At 39.6% G+C, this 23,583-nt stretch overlaps 1 protein-coding gene across 1 annotated transcript in view; it reads right to left on the minus strand.

The window, feature by feature from the left end:
- LOC113195172 (fatty acid desaturase 2-like protein FADS2B) overlaps positions 1–17,448 on the minus strand; it is a 29,884-nt gene extending 12,436 nt beyond the window's left edge. The window contains exons 1-4 of the mRNA XM_026406596.2: positions 17,128–17,448; positions 10,081–10,191; positions 6,947–7,144; positions 5,231–5,332 (exon numbers count right to left, since the gene is read on the minus strand). Coding sequence (XP_026262381.2) covers positions 5,231–5,332; positions 6,947–7,144; positions 10,081–10,191; positions 17,128–17,448 — 732 coding nt within the window. The remainder of the gene's footprint in view (positions 1–5,230; positions 5,333–6,946; positions 7,145–10,080; positions 10,192–17,127) is intronic.
- Between the last annotated feature and the right edge of the window lie 6,135 nt (positions 17,449–23,583).

A 23,583-nucleotide genomic window follows, 5' to 3' on the forward strand; every position in this document is an offset into this window, starting at 1 on the left:
GGCAATCATCCTCTGATCCAGGAACACAACTTCGGGCTAAAATAACTCCCAATAATGACAATAATAATAATAATAATAATAACAAATACTTTTCCATCCTTCTCTTATTTGATCTTCATTTAAAGAAATTTTGGTAGACGATGGAACAGAGAGTATTATTTCTATTTTTCGTATAAAGAAACCTCAGCTCCAAGACTAATTACTTCTGGGGAAAAAGTGGCCCCAGGAATCCTGCTTCAATGAATATTTCAAAGAATCGTGGATCTGAAGTGATGTCCTTGGGGAGCTTGGCTCAGATCATTGCATGTCCCGGCTTCAATGCTCTTATATAAAAATAAATGAGAATAAAAATATTTTAGCTAGTGCCAAGCCTGAATCACCTCTGATTGAGTTGTTTATGATTTCCTCTCTCTCTCTCGCTGAAAGTTAGGAAGTTTTAATAGCAAAGATTTGGAGGTGTATCAAGCTAGTTTCATATGCTAGATGTATAAAACGCTGCTGTGTGGTTTGGGCAAATCACTCTTCCTGTTTGAGGCCCAAATGCATCTCCAGTAAATACAGAGTAATGACATCTACCTCAGCAGGTGGCTCAGGGAGATAGGAGGTGCTGCCTGCAAGTGCTGGCACACCGACACAGGCAATTTCCCTTCATTTATGCTAATCATTTGCAGAATAATAAGAAGCAGTTTCTTTACTGCAGATTTGCCTTTCCTTAATAACTAGTTGATACATGTTCTAGATCTGTCCTGCCCAAGATAGTAGTCATCAGCTATGTGTGGCCAGTTGAATTAAGATGAGTTGCAAATGTAAAATACATTCTGGATTTTAGAGACTCAGTATAGAAAAGAGGAATATAGGATACATCATTAATTTTTATTTTGGTTATATTTTAAAATGATAACATTGTAAATACCTGAACAGTAATAATGTCATCTTTTAAATGTGATTATTAGAAAAATTTAAATGACACCTATTAATGTGGCTTATTTGTATTTCTGTTGGAGAATGCTGGTCTAGGTACCATACATCTGTGGTACAGGGGACAGGCATGTTTGGAAGCCTGTAAACATTAGCACTGTCTTTCCATAGGCCATAGAGTTAGCAATCCCCCACCCACCCTCACCAATAGGAATGCAGTTCTCTTGTCTTCTCTAATACTCCCTAACATCCTTATAGAGGATATCTCCCTTTAGCCCAGGTATTTCTCCTATGTCCCATGTCCAAATGAAAAATCATTTACCAAATATGTCCTCTTAGATATCCTGTAGTGTCTCAAACCCTATGTGTCCCAAATTAGACTCACCACCTTCTATTTCCCCTCTTGGGGTCCACGGCCTTCTGAACTTCTGTCATCAAATTGCCTATGACCCGTTGCTCTTGCAATTAATTGTACATTTGCTCATTTATTCACTCACTTGCTATTTACTTTGAAGTATGCCTGGGCCGAATACTAAGCCAGACATTTGCAATATCAAGATAAACAGGATAAAATAGGGTTCCCAGACCAAGAGAAACATCACCTAATGGGAACAGTAAACAACAAGAGCAGTGTGATAAGAACGTCTCTCTTTTTAATTAAGTCCTCCCACAGCCAACATTTTGGCCGCTTCCATTGGCTGTCTGTACTCTTTTAGCTGATGTCTGGCTGTGGAAATTGGTAATATGGGAGGCAGGTTTTGATTGGCAGTAGATTGAGAGTGGATCTCAACAGCACAGGAATGTAGAACTTAGGATAGAAGCCAGGATAAGGTTGGGTGTGATCCACACAACTGGTTCCTCTTGGGCCCCTCTGTCTGGAAAATGCTCTCTGGAGATAAGGAAGAGCACCTCATAGGCAAGTGGGAGGTTACCCAGAAGATTATAGAAGGAGCATGCTTGACACTCCCTTTCCCCAGGCACCAAGTGTTTGGGAAGTAGTCATGGAAAACAATGTAAGCCAGCTATTCTGGGGAGGACTTAATTTCAAATATTCTGTCCCATTATTCCTATAAAAATATTTGATTCTTATTATTCTCAACCTGTGCATATAGGGGCTTGAAAAATATACTATGGGGAGTCCATTTGGCGTTTACAGCTTGAGTACCTCTTTTCAAAGTGTTTAGGGCCAGCAGTGTTCTGAATTTCAATTTTTAAAATATTTTAAAATATTTTCATATTCATAAAAAGATATCTTGGGGGTAAGACCCCAATCTAAATATTAATTCATTTAAGCTTCATATGTACCTATACACATAGCATGCACAAAATATTTTAAATAATTATTTTTTTTTGCATGAAACAAGCTTTTATGGTGTGAAAATTTCCATTGTGGCATCAAATTGGTGCTCAAAAATTTTTGAATTTTGGAGAATTCTGGATTTTCCAGTTTGGGGTGCTCAATCTGCATTGCACAAAAATCCAAAATAAGTGTATATATTTCATGGTTTATTTTCAGAAGAGCTCTTTTATTATGATATACTACAAAATCCATAAAATATATGTTTGCACAGCCAATGAGAGGAAATCTCTAAGAATCTCAATATCTGTGCTTTTTCCAGGGCAGAAGAACTGATATTAAGTGGAGTTTTGATATTTGAAACTGTGATGCATGTAAAAGGCAAGGATGTTGTTGCTTATAATTTTCTTTGTCCTCTGCCTCCCGCCTACCCTTCCTCCCTACAGGTCATTTTCTCTTTGGCACATAGTTGAAACCTATATTCATTTTGTTGGTGAATCACTGGCTTTCCCTGTGAAATGGTAGAGTACTCCTGATTCTCTTTCTGAGCCATTTCCTATTTCTAGTTCTGCTTGTAAGCCATCAAGGTTATATTCATTTCAACTAGTACAAAATTATTTCTGAGGAAATAATATAGAAAGATCTGTGTACAAATTTGAACCAATGGGAAAGCATTGATTTTTTAATAGTGCCAGCCAGGGTGGGGCTGATGGGAAATATTCCAAATACCAGCACCAAATCAACTGCCAATTACCTCTGGGGCAGATGAGTCTCTGACTCAGCACCAGGGAGAGGAGAGGAAAATGAAAGGGCTCATGGCTTCAATCTCATGAAGACATAAGAGAAAACTTCTGCTTTTATTCTGTTGTAAGTATTTCTGAGTGAATTCAGAAACATATCTAACACTGGTAGACAGGGGCAAAATAGTATACCTACAGAAATCTTCTGATTAAGTGAAACTTGTCATATAAAATGACATTTTTTTTTTCTGGACAGAAATATAAAACACGAATCTAAAAATCCAACTCTGTAATATGGATCGAAAATACAAATAATTTATTTACACATCACTCTGCTCAATAGGAAAGTCAATAGATGATAAGAAAGAGTAGGTAACTCCAAGTACCTGACAGATCAAGATTGCTATGATTTATGGTTTACTTTCCTATCCTCTTAATACCATTACATTAAAAATTTTTATTAATGATTCTGAGTCCTCATTTGGATTATGAAAAGATTGTTCCTAATATTAGTAACAGGTAAATATTACTAAGCATTTGCAGACAGTATGATAGTCGTGACACAAGAGTATTACATGTGATCTTAACGACATCTCTAACCATCAAATCTATCATCTATCCTCATTTTACAGTTGAGGAACTGAAGTTCAAATGCAGAACATAATCTTTCCAAGATGACCAACGAACTCACTAGCTAATTTCCCATGGAAGGCAGTTCTGTTGTTAGAGAAGATGTCAGTCTTGGCTGCAGGTTGGATTCAACAAAGAAGCTTTCAAAAATATAAATGATGTCCAGACCCCACCACAGACAAACTTAATCAGAACATCTATGATGGTGCCTAGGCATTGGTGTTTGTTTGTTTGTTTGTTTAAAGAAGACCTCTTCTGGGTGCCCCTGAATAGCCAGGATTAAGAAGCACAGCGGTGGAACCTCTACTATTTAATATTGTGCCACAAATGTTCTCACATCCCAGGCTGTGGACGTTCACTTAAATAGTTAACCTTTTTGAAGATCCACCTCAACTGAAAATAAGGGTGCTACAAGCCCCACCTCGAGAGAATTACGTGAGACAACAGCCTGAAGGGGATGGTTCTGAACCTGGTACCTGGCCGACTCACGTCTGATGTGCGTTCCCATCTGCCCTCCCTTATGATTTACTGTCCCAGTTCCTGCTCCTGCTCCCTGTGAGCTGGCTCCAGCAGCTTCTTCACCCTCTTATTAGCTGGCCACTTCCAGGCTGCTCCAGGCTGGGGAACTAGACAGCCAGGTTTTTTTTATTAGCCTGTGTTAGGAAGGAACACAGGCTCAGAGTCAGTGCTTCTGGAATTTTCCTAAGAGGAACTGTCTTAAAATCACAATTTTGATTTAGTGAAAGATTCAGAGGCTTTTGTCTGTCTTTTGGGCCAGAGTACATCGTCACCCAATCCTAGAAAGTTATAGAAAAGAGGAGATCTAGCTTAACTCCTACCATTACAGATGGGAACACCGAGGGCCAGAGAGGGAACAAGATTGAACCAAGGTCCCATAATGAGCAGCATCAGGGCTGGGGCTGAAGGCCACTCTTACCAGTCCTCTTGCTTTGATTTATTTTCTCCTGCACTCACTTGTTCATTCATTCAAAAATGCTCATTGAAGGCTTACAGTGTGCCAGGAACTCAGGGAACCTGTTTCTTGGAGCTTACATTGGGGGATAGGACTGGTTGCCATCACCACTACTTGCTTTTTCCAGAAGCCTGGGTTCTGTACCCCTCCTCTGGAACAAGCTGTCTGACCTTTCCTGACGATTCTTTCTTTCTTCATTTTTATATGTCTCCTGTGTTATTTCCTTTGTTTGTTCAGTGCCTTTCAAGGTGAATCAGGCCTGCTGAATTCTCCTAGTTCCCAGCAAAACAAAATTTCACTTCCTTTCTCAGAGTATTCCCATTCATGATTTTACAGCACATCTCTTCATTTTTAAAGACACAGGCTTTCTTGTGGGTGGTGGTTCCTTAAGGCAATGGGGTGCCGGGTTTTTAGATGAATAGCCTTTCAGGTGAATGAAAAAATGTAAGAACTTCTTAAATAAATATCAGCATTTTCTTCCTGACATTTAAAAATCAAGTGTAGCACATATTTGGTTACATTATATTTCAAATCAGTGTGTATAACCTGCATTGTTAGTACATTTACACTCATTTATGGGGCTTTGCTGACATGAGCACGGTCAGCCTGGAAACCGCTGCTTTAGGAAATGATGCTCAAGGCCCCCCCAGCATCCTTCCTGACACCCTTTACCTTGAGATGACACATCACAAACTTGTGCATCAGGTGGTTCCACTTGGACTTCTTAAACATGGAAAGGTGTCCTATGTCATGCTGCAGAAATGAACTCTGAGCCTAGGAGAGACAGAGTTGTTAGAGAAGTTGGGAAGTCCAGAGGAATCTGAAGAGCCCATTCATACCTTTATGAGCCTGAGAATGGGTGGTGGGGGGCCCTTGTCTGACCTCCATTCAAGCGAGTTTCTGTGTCTCACACATCTCACATTCAACACCCCCATCCTTTTGTGCAAATGGTTCTGTCAGCTTGGAAGGCTCTTGCTATCGCAGTCCAAGTCCTCCAGTGAGGCGTGGAAAGACCATGGACCTTTGCATCAGACAAACTTTTGTTCTTTATGACTCACCAGTTGTATGACTCCGGGCAAGTTACTCCGAAGCTCTCACCCTCAGTTACTTATCTGATACAAGGTGATAATAATACCTAACTCAGGGAGCTGTTGTATAATTTAAATAGTATTTAGGCTAAGCTCAAAACAAACATTGATTTCCTTTCTTGTTTCCAAAAGTTGTTTTCCAAATAATAAAGCAAGTTGTCCTTTCAAAAAAAAATGGACAGAAAAATTTTGAAATCTATAAATACGTTACTGTTGATTCTCTACAAAACCATCCCTGTTGTTCCAATGAGAACTAAATGTCCCTTTCTGTTCCAACAGCGCATGCTTGTTCCTCCTGCTGGCACTCATTCCTCTCTGCCCTGCACTATGTTCAGCAGATGATTTATTGCCCATTTTGGATGACACCTTTCTCGGGGACAGGAAGTCTGTGAATTTCTCTCCATATCCATACAGTCTTGTGCTCATAGGAGGCCCTGTTCAGAAATTCATCCCTTATTCAACAAGGATTTAACAAATGCCCAGCTATACATGATGCAACTTGAGAACATTATGTTAATAATGAGAACATTATGTTAATAAGCCAAACTCAGAAGGTCAAGGATAATTTTTTTTTCTCTCATATGTGGAAGCTAGAGAAGAAAAAGGAAAGGAAAGGGGAGGTGAATCTCATGAAAATCAAAGGAGATCAGTAGAATAGAGGGCCAGGGGGTGAGTGGAGGGGAGAGAGTGGAGATGTACAGGGGAGTGATATGGAAGAAATTATACTGTGACATTGTATGCTTGTACAAATACATAACAACAAATACCACCATTATGGACAGCTATCATGCATGGATAGGTACACACACATGTGCCCTGCTGAGCATCAGTTATTTACAAAGGAACTCAAGTTTTTATTGTTACTTAAAAAGATTTCTGCTCTTGAACAATTCATGGTCTCATGCAACAATAAATGGTGGCAGATTAATAAATGAAAGAGAAAGATGTGATGAGTGTTATATGACCATAGACAACTTTAGTTGATAAAATTGGGGGAAAAGAACAGGTGAACAGTAGCAATCGTCTTTAACCAAAGCTCTACTATATGCTAGATGCTGTGCTGGGTAGTTTTACACATTAGCTTGTTTAGTCCACCTTAGAATAATTCCAAATTTATTATTATCCTCATTTTACATACGTAGGAACTGGGGCCCAAAGTCATTTAGTAACTTGCAGACAAGTCTAACCTTAAGGAGGAACTTGCCTAGGAGTGTAGGCTGCTGCTGACACTAATCTAAAGAGGGAGGAAGAAACCCAACCTTTTCCAAGGCCACCACCTAGGCTCAGGACACCGGCTTACCTGAGACACTGTGAGAAGAAAGGAGATGAACAATGTGACAGTCCAGCCATTGCCAAAATGACACAGTATCAGCCACGCCAGGACTTCCAAAATCAAGATCTGGATGAGGTGGAGAGAGAAGAACCACAGGTTGGCCCTGAACATGTTCGAAGCTTCCAACGTCCTTCGCAGTTCTTGGAAATCTTCCACCAGCTGGGACTGTGAAATAAATATTGAAGGGAGGAATTAATTCCTTCAGGGGAAAGGGAACACAGAGGCACAAGTAATAATTGGTTCTATTAATTTAGTAATAAAATTACTTTATGAATAGAATTTTGTATACAGGGATAAAATTACATGCCTAGAAATTAAACAAAAGTCAGAGCCCAGACAAATGAAATCTCTGAAAAAAAGGTGATGATTGCTATTTCTTTCTAGAGATAAGAATGAAGAGTGACATGTGAACTGTCCAATAGTTAGGGAGCTCAGTCAAAGTAGTTATGTGGGGACTGGGATGGCGAAGGAGAGCGCATTGAGAGGTGTGTATGCCTGGTAGCTGTTTGTGAAACACAGTATTATCTCAGGTGTTGACTGAAATCTGTTTTTGTTGTTTTGGGGATCTGGGCTGTCTATGTGGATCTGTATTACTGTAGCTACTTCTCTAACTATCTGTATTCCTGTAGTTAAGTTTCCAAAATGCTTTCCCTGTCATTAATTGTTTAATGTGCTCAAAGGACTCTTTCATAGAAGAGGTGAGCATAGAACAGTCTAGTTAGCTTAAAGGAGCTCCAAGGATAAATTCGCTGAGAGCCTCTCACTGGATACCCAACATAGGGTTACCTTTGGCCTGGTATATCTGCTGGTTAACGTGGTCCTGTACGAGTGTACCATGCAGGTGCGTGTGTGTGCTCGTCGTGTACAATACTAGCATTGGTTTGCAAGTTTGACACATGGTACAGAGGAGGATGCAAGGGTTGGGAAGAACTATCATTTAACTTATTGACTCCAGGGGGGTTGAAACTAGGACAGTTGAGAAAGTGAGGGTATGAGGAAAAAATAGCACAGCTGTACAGATGTTGAAAAAGAAAGAAAGAAAGAAATTAGAAATGAAAAGGGCTGTGAAAGTAATTCTAGAAGTCAAAATTCTCATTTCAAAATGCACTGGTTTACAACATTTGAAGGGCACACTGCCTGCCAAAAGTCCGGGTAAGGTCATCTCCCAAGTCTCCACCAACCCGGGGATTCTGGCATCCGTAGATGATTGTAATAATTGTCTAATGGTAATCTGTCATCATCTCTGGGATTACTCTCAGCCTGGTCATATTTTCCACCCATTGATTGTACAAAATAGAGGGCTGTCAAAATCCAGAAGAGTGACTGGCTTGGAATCACCAGCAAGTCCATGACAGATGCTGGACTTCAGCCCACACCCAGTTTCATGCTCGGGCTCCAACTTCCTGTAGAGAGCCACATTGATGTACTCAAGGAAATTTATGGTGGCCCTTCGCCTACGGAGACTAACACTGCTTTAGAAAATGGCTATCTTCTGGCTCTCAGAAATTGGTGGGGTTTTATTTTTCTTACATGTTTTTGATTGGAATAATGGTTTAATTTTGCATCATCTTTCCTTTTTAACCTAGGGCCACCTACCCCAAATGATGGGCACATACCTGGAAGTTTGCAAATCATTAACACCATCATGGAGCTTGAGACACTGAAAATATCTGAAATTTATTGAGCACTTACTATGTCCCAAGCATGGTTCTATGTGCTTTGAATGATATTACATCTTTCAGTCATTTTCCTAATAACTCTTATGTGATTGGTGCTATGATTGTTGCTGTTTTACAGAGAGAGAGAGAGAGACATTGAACCACAGAGAGGGGTGGAGGATGAGTTCAGGCTGTCCACCCTCAGAGACCAATCTCCTAAAATGAGCCATGGGCTTACAGAGTGAGCCTAAGTGTTAGTCTCAGATTTGTTCACAACCAGTCCTGCATTCTGAGATCAGTCCTGCTCCTTGGGGGAGTCTGTCTCCTTGTTTCCTAAGGAGGGAATAAAGTCCTTACTCCCTCTGTTTCACGGTAGTATTTGACTCTGGGCAAATAAAAAAAAAATAAGAATCAAACAAATGAAATTTTAGTCTTATAGAGACCTTGTCCCTTAGAAGACAGTATAGTGCAACTGGTATAGTCAAAGTATTGAGGAAAGCATGGCATCCATCCTTGGGTATACTTAAGATATTTGGGGTCAGAGAATAGTGATTTAGAGTACCAGTTCTTTGGTGAAATAGCTGAGGAACTTTCAGGAAGAAATTTATTCTCCATGAATGCTAATTTCCCTGAATGTCAAAAGAGCAATAGTTTTAGTATATTTTTATATCTTTCATTTAACAGCTATTTATGGAGTTTCTACTACATGTCTGATCCTGTGCAGATGAGTCTGAAAGACACAGGGATAAGTGATACAGACATTTTCTTTGCTCTCATGGAACTTAGTTTAGCAAGGGATGTAGTCACGGACACCAAACACATAATTGCAAACAGTCACTGGAAAAAAGGTGTAAGCTGCCTGGCCTGAGGTGGCGCTTAGAGACAGAATGAGTACGGAATGCAGGGCCCAAAGTTCCATTTCTTGTCTTCACAGAGGTTTAAGAGCTCTGAGCTCTCAAGGGGATAAATCTTCTTTGAAATATGAAGAATCCACGAATCCATAATACCCCCCCCCTTATCCATGGTTTTATTTTCTTTGGTCAAAAAAATATTAAATAGAAAATCCCAGAAATAAACAATCCATCAGCTTTAAATTGTGCACTGTTCTGAAAAACATGACGATATCTCCACCTTCCTGCTGCATCCTGCTCAGAACAGGAATGCTCTATACACTTCCCTCCTGTTAGTCACTTAGTCACCATCTTGGCTACCACATCAACTGTCAGGCCCTTTCACAACTGGTACATAGGGTTCAATAATAAAAACTCTCCAAAGTTTAAGCATCCACCAGGGGCCTTGGAATGTTTCCCCTGTAGATAGGGGAAACTACTGCACTCTATTGTGGGCTCACCCAGGCACAGCAATTGGTTTCTCATAGAAAACAGTAAATTGGCCTCTATGGCTTGTTTCCATCCTTCCATGTACTTGTATCCTGAGACTCACGTTTTTGTTTCTCTCCTGGTTGGGCTCTCCTGGAGCAAGCTCTCCAATAAGCAACGGCTTCAGGTACAGCTTCACAATGTCAAGCTCCAGGTGCATGGCCCTGAAGGCATCCTGTAAATCAGAGAGACCAGTTAGAAGCTCCAAAGACACATGTTTATTCATAGATCAGCCCTCCTCCTCACCCAACCTAGAAATGAGCATAGAGTCCATTACATACATTTAATTTAAGTCTAGGTTGGTGGTGCAAACTGATGGATCCAAATTATACTTTAGAACCTTCTCAAAAGGCATAATGTATGCATCGTTTTTCTAGGTATGACCAGTATAACCAGGCTCTCCAGAAGCACCGATGACAACACCGTTTATTTAATGAATATCAGAGGAAACAGTTGTGTGGGTTTATTGGCCATGATGGAACTTTCAAGTCCAGCATCAGGTTTCTGGTGATAGTGGTTTACACTATCTGAAGCAGGTAATAGCCAAGGTCAGCTATGCCACCACATCTCCTGTTGAGCGCTCCTTTGTGGTTCTTGTCTGGGGCCCAGAAGAATTAGGCTCCTTGAAGTAGTTATTTCCAGAGAAGGGCTGAATTGAGTTTAAAATCATGGGATCACATTCTTTGAGCCCTGGGTTATCCACACTCTTGATTATGCTTAACACTGGAAGACTCCAATCACTCTATTTAAAATGTTGTTGTTAAGTAGCAACCACATGGCTTTGGGAAGCAGTGAATCTCTATAGCCTATTTAAGCAAGGGGTATTTTTTCCTCTCAAGGATTTGTACAGTCTTTTTTTTTTTTTTCTTAAGGATTCCACAGAAGGGAGATGCTGAACTTTTGTTCTTATGGCTTTGGGATAGGAATGACTAAAAATGAAGAAATATAATCAAAGTTATAACCTGAATGAGTGGAAGCCATGTAAGTACTCTTGTAGCCTTGCACAGCACTGACTTAAATATTTTGTACCTAAAATATGGCCTTGACACTTACTAGCTGTGTGACTACGAACAATTCTGCTGACTTGGTTTTTATTCTTTTCCCTAAATGGGGGTGATGATAGTCCCTCAATTTCCCAAAGCTCTGCACTGCCCCATTGAACTTCTGCACATTTCTTATTACCCTCTTAGGAAATGTTGGGTTACTTTATCTCAAAGATGGTTTTAAATTTTCACATTCTGGATCCTAAAGCTTAGTTCCCCCTAACCAGGAAAAGAGTGATTCAGTGGTTAAGAAAGTGGTTGATGTATCTCATGGTGATCCATACTGAAAAAAAAAAATCATGTTCTTCTTGCTGCTTCAGAATAAGTTTAGAACAGAAAACATCCTGATGGGTTAAGGTCAAGGAACAGAAGAGTGAAATCTATTGCAATTTCATCTTCCAGTGTGCAGATAATATATTTTTTTTCTGATCCCCCTTAAGGCTCACAGGTCAATACTGCGAGGAGTTTTCCAGAACATTAAGCAACAATCTGCTACAAGGAGTTCAGGTAGTCTTAGAATATTCAATAATTTTCTAACAGAATCCAGATGCTGAGTAAGTTGTGAAACCTCTTCTTGAAAGTCCGCAAGAACAGGTTCAGTTACCAACATTCTTGGGCGAGTATGTTCTTGTTGAAGGAAGGAGGGGGAGTAAAATAAAGGAAAGGGGGATCGTGCCAGTGTTTGTGGAGTGTATCCTGTATACAAGGGGCTCTGAAGGCCACTCCTTGCTGTAGCCTTACTTCTGTGAGGTTCCTCCCCTTGCTTCTGTTACACAGAGAGAGAGGCTAAATCTCAGAGGGGCAAAACGTCTTGCTCCCAAAAGCCAGCCAATAGCAGAGTCAGGATTTGAATTCAGGGCTATGCGACTCTGAAGCCATGAAGCCATAAAGATCCATGCCAGTCTTGATATGTATAATTCTTTCTCCGAAGGGCATGATGATAGATTGTTTTGAGGTGATACTAAAATCAATTTAGATCTGCTGGGAAGATGGTAACGGTGTTCCTCTACTGCAGGTTTCAGTCCCATAAAGTGCATTGCCTATGGCTCCAGGCTGCCTCCCTCTTCTTGCCTTCCTCTATACCTATGCTATTTTCTGACACTTCTGTAAGTCTTGGTTTCATCTGTTTGCCTTTGACTCCCTTCTCAGTCATTCATTTTTACTCATGTTGCCCATAAATTTTTAGTCTAGATCATTTTGAAAGTGATTATTCCTAAAATAGTACCAACATGGGAAAGATATGATATATTATTTGCTTTTACAAATGCGTTGGAAAGGATGTTAAATTTTTGGTATTATTTGTGGAGGAGGGAGCGATGTACTTTACTAGAAAAACAGTATCATCCCTTGTCAAGGAGAACAGTAGGAAAAGTTCACCCTACCTTTCAATCTGTGCATTCTTCTGGCATTCCTATTCTGGAGGTCACCAGTAGGTTTCCAAACCACATACCCATGGGTGGATCGAGACTCTGTTACTTAGCCACTTATTCACCAAATATTATAAATCAAGTTTCCTAAATATCGTTCCCACCCACCCCCTCCTCTCTACTTCTGCTGTCAATGCTTTGTCTGGGCCTTGAACATGTTCCCTGGGCTCCCTCCTGGTCTTCCTTCATTTTGACTGGCCCTTTGTACCTCATCCTCTAACTGCAAGGTTGATCTTATGGAGACAGCATCTTCTCATGGCCCATTTCCATCCATTAGAATTTGGACTTCCTTTTCTCTCTCTCCTCCTACCTCTGTGTCTAAACTACAAGGATGATTCAAATGAGAATCAGATTACAAAATTTGGACTGCCCAGGAAAGTTGAAATCACAGATTCTCACTTTCCTTTCACCAACAGCTTAGAAGTGATGGCTGATTTATTGCTCTGACAAGTGTGAGCAAGGAAGCTGTGCCCAAGCACCACTGTTGGTAGTGGGAGGAGGTGCCAAGCAGTGAGGGGAACACGAGAACTCCTTAGGTCAGCGGTCAAGGTCCTCTGTCTCCCTCCTTCTGTTTCTTTCTTCCCTACCTCTCTTCTAGCTTCATCTTCTCTCCATCTTCTCCTCTTCTCATCATCACATAAGGACAGTTCACTGACATTAACTGAGCACATACTTTTGGCTAAAATTGTTCTAAGGAAAGGAAGTGGCTGGTGTGGCATGCCCCTGCTGTTTGGGTGCTTGCTCACGACATGAATTGTGTCTGCACGCTTCCCCTGGGCTCACCTTTACTTCCCTCATGCCTCAGCCTCGTTTCCATGAGCTCCGCTCATACCAAACCCCATGGAATTCTCTCCCTTGGAATTGCACGCAACTCTACGTTTTTCAACTTAAGAGTCACCCAGATTATTGAAACAAACTTTTTCCTTACATTTTTTAAGCTTTGGTCATCCTTTCCTTGTTGAGTTCACCTTTAACTCCCACAAGAAAGAAGTGGAGTTTCTCAGTGTCCCTTCTAGAGTGTGATGTCCAGAGATGAGGATTGGGATGACCAGAATGCAGGATAATAAACCTACTCTCTTTGTTCCAAACCAGCTGCCTCCGCACCCATTACAAGATTGCGTTCACGTTTTTCATGGAGGTAGGTGTGCACTGTTGTCTTATATAAAATTTATGGCTGTCCCATTATATGTAGGTCCTGTCATCAAAATGCTTTGTAATCTTCATTTTACTGATTGCAAAATAGCTCACCATGTTGCAGTTATATGTAATACTTATAATAAATTCTCCTTGTTGGACTTAGAGAAGGTTTCTGGATATTCCTGGGTAGGCTTATGTAAGTGAAAAGAACTGGGCCTAAACTCTAGCGCTGTGGCATTGATTTAAAATCATATAACTGGAATAAGATAACTCATGTGCAATAATTGGAGCTTATGTGCCAATTTTGTTTCTTAGACTTTTTTTTGGCAAGATTCCTTGGAGAATATTAGAATCCCTCTTGGAAGAATGAAGTAATTATTAAATAAAGGAATTTCCATTTATTGAGTATTTAATCTGAGAACCCTAAGAAGCACTTTATTTTATCTCCACTGACTTTAAAATAAATAAGACAGGGCTGCAGATAACAGCTCAGTTGGAAGAGTGCTTGCTTTACATGCACAAGGCCCTGGGTTCAATCCCCAGCACCACAGAAAATAAATAAATAAATAAATAAACAAATGAACAAACAAACTAAGATAAAGGTATTATCATTCCCATTTTCTAATTAAAGAAACCAAATCTCCAAAGTCTTAAGGAACCTCTTTAGGATCTTCCAAGTAATCGTGGAGTTTAGATGCAAACAAGTCCTGATTTCTTTCCAAACCTGTGTTTTCAACTATTAGGCTGGACCCCTAACAAGGACTTTAACTGACTGCATGAATGAATGGATTAATGATCCATGGGACAGACCACTTGGATAATGATACAAGATTGTGTTTATGTTTTTCATGGAGGTTGGTGTGTATTGTTGTCTGATATAAAATTTATGGCTGCCCCATTATTCATATGTAGGTCTTGTCCAAGGATACACTTAGGTATCATTATTCAGGGAAATCTCCTGTATAAATAAGAGAAAGGTATCCCATCTGGGGAAGTGCAGCCATAGGTCCAAGACTGGCACACATTGGGCCCCGCTTGTCAGCCAAGGCACAACCTGCAGACACCTCATACGTAACAGAGTGAACTTCTGACCACAGGTACCTCTGACTTGATGCTTCTCCATCATATACCTTTCTGCTCCCAAATCAATTTGAACACAACATAATCAACAGACCAAGTTGATGGCAAACAAACATAATCATCCCATTTCAGAATATGGATGCTGGGTATGATAACAATATAATAGTAGCTATGGTTTACTCAACTTTTACCTAATGTCTGATATTATGCCACACACTGAAGATACATTCATTTACTATAACCACATAGAGAGTGCCATTCTTACTTTGCAGATCATGAAACTGAGGCTCAGTAACTTTTCCAGGTTCACATAACTAATTCCAACACTCAGTTTCCCAGTTCTCTGAATAGCCAGCGAGTACTGAAATTGTCCAGACTCTTCTGGTGTCATATACTATTCTAGAGCCATTTTTCCCTTGGAAAATCTTTCCTCTGAACATTTTTAGATTTATTTTCCTAAAGACTAAGGTACATGGCTGACTGACCATAAGATTTTCTTCCTTGGCATATTTAAATCCTAACGGACTATGGGTATTTGTCCCTAAGGTTCTGGTGGTTACCTTTATGTTAATCAATTCTTCTTTGGCTAGAGTTGAATGCAGAGGCATCATGATTTGCTGACTCCGAGGGAATAAAAATAATTAGCAAATTACAAATGCATCATGGGCTGCTTCAAACACAGTGAAGCTGTCCATTCTTTAAACATGGTTGGAAACCCATGTCCTTGCCAACACATCCTTTGAGTTAATTCTGTGACTTGTGTTAGCAAACCTTCGTCCATATTTTCTCTGAATTGTGGGCAGTGGGGATGGGCTATTAAAGGGTATGTGGCCTTTGTTTCATTACTTATTTGTTAATCTTTCTCCTGTTATTCTCACTTTTTTTTTCCATCTCACTTTTTTCAATTCTCTACTCTAGATGTCTACACAGTGTGTATCTTCCCAAAGGACATGATACTCCCTTTCTTTGTCACAAGCTTATACTCATTTTCTTAGGGAGAAGTTTGAACCTTGTTTAAAAAGTCATCAGATCTGACAAGAGTAGAATGGCAAGATAAGTTCAGAAAGACATCCATCTGACTGTAGATATTTGTTTATTAGAACAAGACCTGAGCAGAGCAGAGTTGAGAAATTGGAGAAAAATTGAGATTTGAAGAAAATAGAGATTGGTAGTATAAAAATAGAGATCTTCTATATTTTACAAAGTTGTCAGGTAGCACATATCATGTACAGACTAGTGCTTAGCAAAATGATATCTCCAGTTGAGTGTTTAGAAACCAGTTGGAGAAGTTATATGCTAATTAGTGACATCAACAGTTGTAATAAAATAAAAAATCCCAGGTTTAAATTTCTGTTCTGTCATATCAGTTTTCTGACCTGGAATTAGTGGTTTTCCCCTCTAATCTTCTGTTTCTTCATCAGTTCAATGGTGGAAAATAAGATTCCCGGTTGAGAGAAAACAAACAACCTTGTAGAATATTTTAAAAGGGATTCTTAAATGCACTTAAGAGTTTGGAAGACCTCCTTATCAATAAAGGGAAAATTTGTTTTTTAAAGAAGCAAGTGTACAAGACTTTGTGATTAAGCTTATCTCATTCCAAAATTTGGCACTATCAGTTGCTGGCTGTACGACATATTTTTACCTCTTTGAACATCAACTTTCCCATCTCTAACATGGGAATAATATTCACCTTCCTTATGGGGAGGTTTAAGTGAGTTGGTGCATTTTAATGCATCCATAAAGTAGATTGCATCATTTTTGTCATAGTAAATGAGTTCCTGGATGCAGTAGAGCTTTACAAAACCTAGAAGTCCAGGTAACTGCTGTTTTTCACCATTATTAAGGTTTTTAAAAATTTTTTTTTATTAATTGCTCAATATCAATGTTTTGATGCTCACTAAATGAACTGCTTTCTTTCTTTTAGACACTCCAATTATAGGAGTCTTAGAAGTATCTACTTAGGTGAAGATATTTTTTTTCTAGATTTCACTCATTTATTTGTAACTTCTTATAAGATAGTGATTCCACTTCAAAACGAAGCAAAAACAAAAACAACAACAACAAAACCAACCAAATAGCAACAAAAACAAAATAAAACACGACCCTAAGGACAAAATGAAATCCAGAATACACAAGTACAGTATCCAGTATGTACATATGAGTTCATCCCAAACTGGAAGCATATGACAGGTAGACCTTGATTCCTAATTTGCTTCCAATTTCTTGTCAGAGAGGAATCCTGAAAAATTGGTTTGGGAGGAGATGATCGGTGGCAGAGCCTGAACACGTAATTGAATGCTTTTAGGAAGAGAGCCAAGATCTCAATCACCCAGCAACTTGGAGGCAGAGAGAGAGAGAGAGAGAGAGAGAGAGAGAGAGAGAGGGAGAGAGGGAGAGAGGCTTTGGAGTCTTGGAGTTTCTTACCGTGGCGTCTTCCCCAGCATAGTGGTTGAGGACCCGGTGCCCACCAGGATGCCTTTTGGCCCAGTCAGTAACATTATAAACTTTTCGATGGATTACCAGCCACAGGTCGTTCTCCTGATTGTGCCTCTGGATCTCTTGCCAGGTGTACCTGTTGAGACTTTCCCTGAGCCCGTTGCTCTTGCCGTTCGCTTCCTGCTTTCCACAGCCATCCGTTTTCCCATTGGCTATTGGTTTCCCATTGGCCTGGTGCATCCCATCTAGGTGCACCCGACTCCTTCCTGCCAGGCTCCCTTTGTCCTCAAGCTTTTCTTCAAACTTCATGGTCATTAGATCCTTGGGATTATCTGGGTGTACTCCTAAACCTTCTAATCCTCTGCTTGGACCACAGAATGACTGCTTTTCTTCCCTTTCATTCCACTGAGGTATGATGCCTACACGGAAAACTTTGCAGCCTAGTTGCCTCTTCACAAATCTGATGGTGCGCCCCTTCCCAGCCGGTCCTTACTCTTGTCTGTTTTGAATCTTTTCTGCTCTGAGGGAGGCTAGGCTACCTTTCTCTCTTCACATTTCTCCCTGCTGGCTGGCCTCTGAGCAGCATCCTCATTCATCCTTAAATGTCCCTGGGCAAAGAGCCTTAGCCAATGGCAGACGAGCAGAATGTTGAGTCCCGCCCCAGGGGGTGGGGCTAAGCTCTAAGCAGTGATTCTCCTGCACTCTATCCGGGTGGGTTGGATTTTCCTGCTCTCTGACGTGCCTGTGGATGCAGACATTTATTTAGGTTTGTTGACTCGACATGTGAGCAAAAGCTTTCAAAATCTCCAGGGTGACACAATGTTTGGTGGACTTGGGAAATGTTCTTTTGACAGCTGTCATTTCAACTAAGGACTTTTAAATAATGTAAAACTTTTTTAAAAAGTTTTATTTTATAATACATACATATTTAAAATAGCAAAAAAACCCCCAACCACTAAAACACCCAATTTGCATAAGCCAGTTTTTTCTTTCCTTTTCATTTCCCTTTGAAAATTGCCTAAATCTTTCAACCCATTTGAAGGTAATAGCAAGGGATGTTTGCTAAAGCACATGATGGTTTACAAAGTCCCTGTCACATGTTTTAGCTCTTTTAATGCCACATCAATCTCTTGAGGGAGGTGGTGTTAGTGTCCCATTTTCAAACAAGAAAACAAGGTTCTGGAAGTCTCAGGTATCATGCTAGAATCACCCTGTGAATGAGGGCTAAACTGGTGAGTGAATTCAGGTATTCTGATTGCACATTCCAAGCTGTTTCATCTTGTTCTCATACTTAAGGGTTTTTGTATTTGTAAAACTGACTTGACCTGGTGGTTTAGAAATAAGACAGAAGCAATTCCAGGGTACAGAGTGATTTATTCTAATAATAAGGGACAGAGGGACTTATTTCAGTATAATTTATAATTCTGAATAATCAGAAGTGGCCTTAATGTTCATCAATGAGGAAGAAGAACTATATTAATTATGTATATAGAATGAATATTATACACATATTAAAAATAAATTTGTACAGAATTTTTAATGGAACAGATTCATGCTTGCAGTACAGCAAAGGAAAAATTAGTCAATAAACTTTTACCCAATGGGATGTGATTGGAAGAAAATGTTCCCAAATGTTGTCATTAGTTTTCTTTGGATTATAGTGCTATTGAAGATTTTGTTCTTTTGTATTTCTTGTGGTACTGCCAAAATTTTATTCAAATAAGTATGTTATGTTTATAACTTAGAAAATAGGTTTTTTTTAATTGGTGCATAGTTATAATACATAAACGTAGGATTAATTTGATATATTCATACATGAACTTAACATAATTTGATCAGTTTAATTCTCCAGAACTACTTCCCCTTTCCTTCCCCTGGTCTCTTTTCTCTACTCTATTCTTCTCCCTTCTATTTTCATGGGATCTCTCTTTTTCCTTTTATTTCTAGATTCCATATATGAGAGAAAACATATGACCCTTGACTTTCTCAGTCTGGCATATTTTGCTTAATGTGACGCTCTCTAGTTCCATCCATTTTTCTGCAAATGGTATGACATTGTTCTTTGCTTTGATGGAATAAAACTCCAAATATATATATATATATATATATATATATATATATATATATACATACATATATATCTCACATTTCCTTTATGCATTCATCTCTTCATGGTAGGGAACCAAAGAAAGAAAGATAAATCATAGATTTTGAAGCCAGATGGATCTGGAATTATATTTTGTTTTTTAAAACTTTATTTTATTTATTTTTATGTGGTGCTGAGGCTTGAACCCAGCGCCTTGCACGTGGTAGGGAAGCGTTCTACTACTGAGCTACAATCCCAGACCCTGGAATTGTATTTTAGCTTTATCAATTATTAGCTCTAGAACATGAATGAAATTACTTCTTTGCACTTTTGTGTCCCATCTGTAAGATGAATGAATAAGCACAATTTTCAAGATTGCAATGAATTAAAATAAATTCCATAATATTTACAGAAAATCTCAGTAGTTTTCATGATTTCTGAATTGGGATCATGTAAATCCAATATGCATCCATTCAGTATAGGTAAGTTATATGTATAAATTCATAGAAGTTTGAGAACAGCAACATGTTTGGCACTTTGATGGGGGCATCTCAGGGGCTTGGCTGGGGCAGTTTTCTAGAATTTCCTGTAAACTTGAGATAATGTGGTTTTACTGTGTCCTACCATGCAGAAACACTGGTGGGAGAGGTCTGTGTATGTGTGGGGGGTAGCTAGAGACCTTTATTTCTCTCATTTTTGAGTATAGTGAGGGCAGCTTTGTCTCCCTCTTCATGTGCAAAATGTCCAGAACGCTCAGAAAGTACTGGTAATGAGGTTTTCCTAGCTAAAGTCCTCAGTATCCTTGGCCCCTGTTAAATCTCCTTTTCAGAATGCATGTGAGTCTGTCAGAATGTGTCTGGGTATATGTGGGCTGTTCAGATCTTCCCCAAACATGGAGGGGGTCTGTCTCTGACACTGAGAGCTAAGTCTTCCTCCTGTCTTCCTCATAATGCTCCAATATGGAGGTTTAAAAGTTAACACCTTTCTTTAGATGTAATGCTCAAGATTGTTAAGATTACAAAAGATATGTTTAACCTAAAACTTCTTTTAAAGATAAGATTCTGAGATATTAATCCCACAAAGAGTTTTATGAAAAGGTGGCATATTTTTTTTTTTCCAGTGCAAGGTGAGCCATCCAGTCATTTATTTACAAATCCATTCTTTTAACCTGTATTGAGCAGCTTCTAAGGGCAGGGACTTCTGTGGGCTGGCACTGTGACTCCAGGCCCTTTTACTATCTTAAAAACAATTGAGTCTTTTTGGCCTGTCACTCAACAGGAAATCAGAATGGGAGTTACTCCGACTCTACCATGCCAATTATTTAGGAGATTCCAAGCAGAATCTCTGCATCAGACCAGTTCAACCTTCAGAATACTGGTGTGCCTACTGCTCAGCCTGGCAGTGGTTGGAGACATTATGGAAGTTGATCTGCCATTGAAGACCTTCTTTCCCATTAATTCAGTCAAGATTTACCAATAACTTAGTATTTTCTACTTTCCATGCTAGATAACCTAGAGATGAAAGATGGACAAAACTTTCTTTTCTTTGTATGGAAAGCTGCAGGCAAGAAACAAAATGAATAAAGAAAATGCACTCCCATCTCCATGCATTCAGTTTTTTTTTTTTTTTTTTTTGTAGAGAGCTACATAGCCAGAATTCAAAATAAGGACCAATAATTCCCATGTTAGGAACTTGGACAAGCACCTCAACCTCTATGTTCTTCTGAGGTCTCATTTTAAAAACATGATAAAGCTAATAATACTTGTGCCTTATAGATTTTCCTTTGTAACAAGTAAATATGGTACTTCATGTATTTTTCTTTGTGACAAGTAAATATGTTGATTTATGTACAGTGCTGCAGAAAATACCTGAAAGTTCTCTATAAATGTTAGCTGCTGATACTATTCTTTTAAAAAAATATTTTAATATTCATATAATTATACTTATTTATAGGGTATGGTGTGATATTTCATTACATGCATACAATATAGAATGATCAAATCAGGATGATTGGTATATTCATCAAACTTATTTTTTTGTGTGTGTGTGCCACCATTCAAAATTCTCTCAAGTATCTATTTTGAGATACACAACTAATTGATGTCAACTATAGTTATCCTACCGTGCGATGAAACATTAAGAGGTTATTCCTCTTACCTAACTGTACCCTCGTGCCTATTAACCATCTTCTCTGCACACTTCCTCTCCGTGACTCTCCCAGCCCCTGTAACCACTATGCTACTCTTTACTTTAATGAGATGCATGTTTTAGTTTCTGCGTAGAATTGAGGATGTGTGGTATTTTCCATCTGTGCTTGAGACATTTGACAACACAATATCCTCCAGTTTCATCTATGAAGCCACAAGTGACAGGATTATATTCTTTTTTTCCTATGGCTGAATAATCCTCCATTGTGTACAGATAGCACATTTAAAATCCATTTTTTTTCTGTTGATGGGTACTTTGGTTAATGCCACTTTGGGGTTGTCAGGAATGGTGCTACAGTGAACATGAATGTTCAAATGTCTCTTTAACATACTTGTTTTCATTTCCCTTTCCACTACTAACCAGTAGTAGTGAAGCCAGAATTAGGCAGGCAGTCAGTTTAGATAGGTAAATGGAGTCAGGTCAGATCAAGGAAGCTAATTTGGGTGAGTCCAGAAATCTGGAGAGGGATTGAAATGCTAATTCCTTCAGAGCTCTTCTGCCACCCTTATCAAAATAACCTGTCCCTGCTCCAACCTGTTGCTAAGATAACCTGCACCCAGGATTGTCCCTCCCTACAGAGAGTTGTTAATTACACCCCCTTCCTGCCCAGGTCACACCACCTTGGCCCTTTGGCCCATCTGCTTCCCATATTTTGGCCATCCCACCGAGCATCTCCTGGTCCTCGTCACGTAGATAGGAGAAAGAGAGATAAAGGAAGAGAGCAGGAGAACAAAGGAAGCCTAAGACATATGAAAAGGAAGGACACCCTCACTTCTTGGGATGCCAGGATACCAGCTATGGCCCCCTTCTCCCTCCAGGGAGAAGTCTATGTTACCCCTTTTAAATAAACCCTGCTTTGTATGCTTGCCTCGGCGTGCTTCTCTAATGTTACACTTCAACTTGTGGGGGAGCAGAGCTCATCATCATTAACTGGCAGTGTCAGTAAGATTGTTGGATCATAGGGTAGCTGTATTTCTAGTCTTTGAGGAACCCCATACTGTTTTCCATATTGGCTGTACTACTTTACACTCCCACTAGCAGCGTGAGAGTTCCCCTTGCTCCCTTGTCCTTAGCAGCATGTGTTATCTCGGAGTCTTCATAGCATTCAAAGACAGTAACATTTCATGAGCAACTGCTGATGATGGGTACTGAATCCTTACAATATTACTCTTTTCCTAGAGGAAATGAGAAGATCAGCATTTAGATGGTAGGAAAAGTGACAGACGTACATCAGAGAAAAAAGTATCAGGCACAAATCACAGATTGTAGAAGCAGGCTGATTTTTATCCTCCCATTCACCAAGGCCTGACTTTCTGAACTTCACACATACCTGTTTCGATGGGCAAAAGGTGCATCTTATGCAGTCAAGGGAGAGAAATATAGAAAGTCCATAAAAAATGTCTGCCTTTTTCAATGCTTTATTCACTCAGATTAATACAGTTCACTCAATAGGTTCTTAATCAAGAAAATGACAATCTTTCATGCTGGGCACTAATGCAATAGACATAATCAATTCAAAGGACACAATTCTAAGTTAACTCTAAGCCCTGCAAACACACTTAATCATGACAGACTTATTATAGACATTCCCTCTACATGCTGAGCTCAAGTACCAGATCTAGAGTCTCAAGTCTTAGGGCCTAAAGTCCAGCAGATGCACACTCACTCAGACACAGTGATCAGATTAGGAACCCATGGAGGAATCTCCTGGCGTGGAGTTGAGGAGACGGTCATAAGGAGAAGTTGCTTTTCTCACCAGGGTCAGGAGGCTGCTGTAGAGTTTGAGAGTGGTGAAGACAATGCAGAGGATCAGACAGATGGTGAGAAGAGTTGGGATGTCATCAGGCTCTCTGGCGTGTGCATCAGTGTCAGCTAATCCTAATGTCAGTTCATTTGTTCCATAATTTATACTAAATTTTCGGGGCTTCTGCTCACCCTTTAGGCCCCATCAGCTGTTACCAGGGTTCTTAGTGACATCTTACATCATAGAGTCAGGACACATGATTTGGTGATTTCTGTCCTGATCTCACACCTCTGACTCTTATCAGGCCAAAGGCAAATAACATGTGACTTTACCCTGACTCTTATCAGGGTTGTAGAAAGTGACTTGTCTTTATCAGACTATGATTGACATATTGGAGGGCTTTGTA

This window comes from Urocitellus parryii, chromosome 4, assembly GCF_045843805.1.
Source record: "Urocitellus parryii isolate mUroPar1 chromosome 4, mUroPar1.hap1, whole genome shotgun sequence".
In the NCBI taxonomy this organism is placed as follows: domain Eukaryota; kingdom Metazoa; phylum Chordata; class Mammalia; order Rodentia; family Sciuridae; genus Urocitellus; species Urocitellus parryii.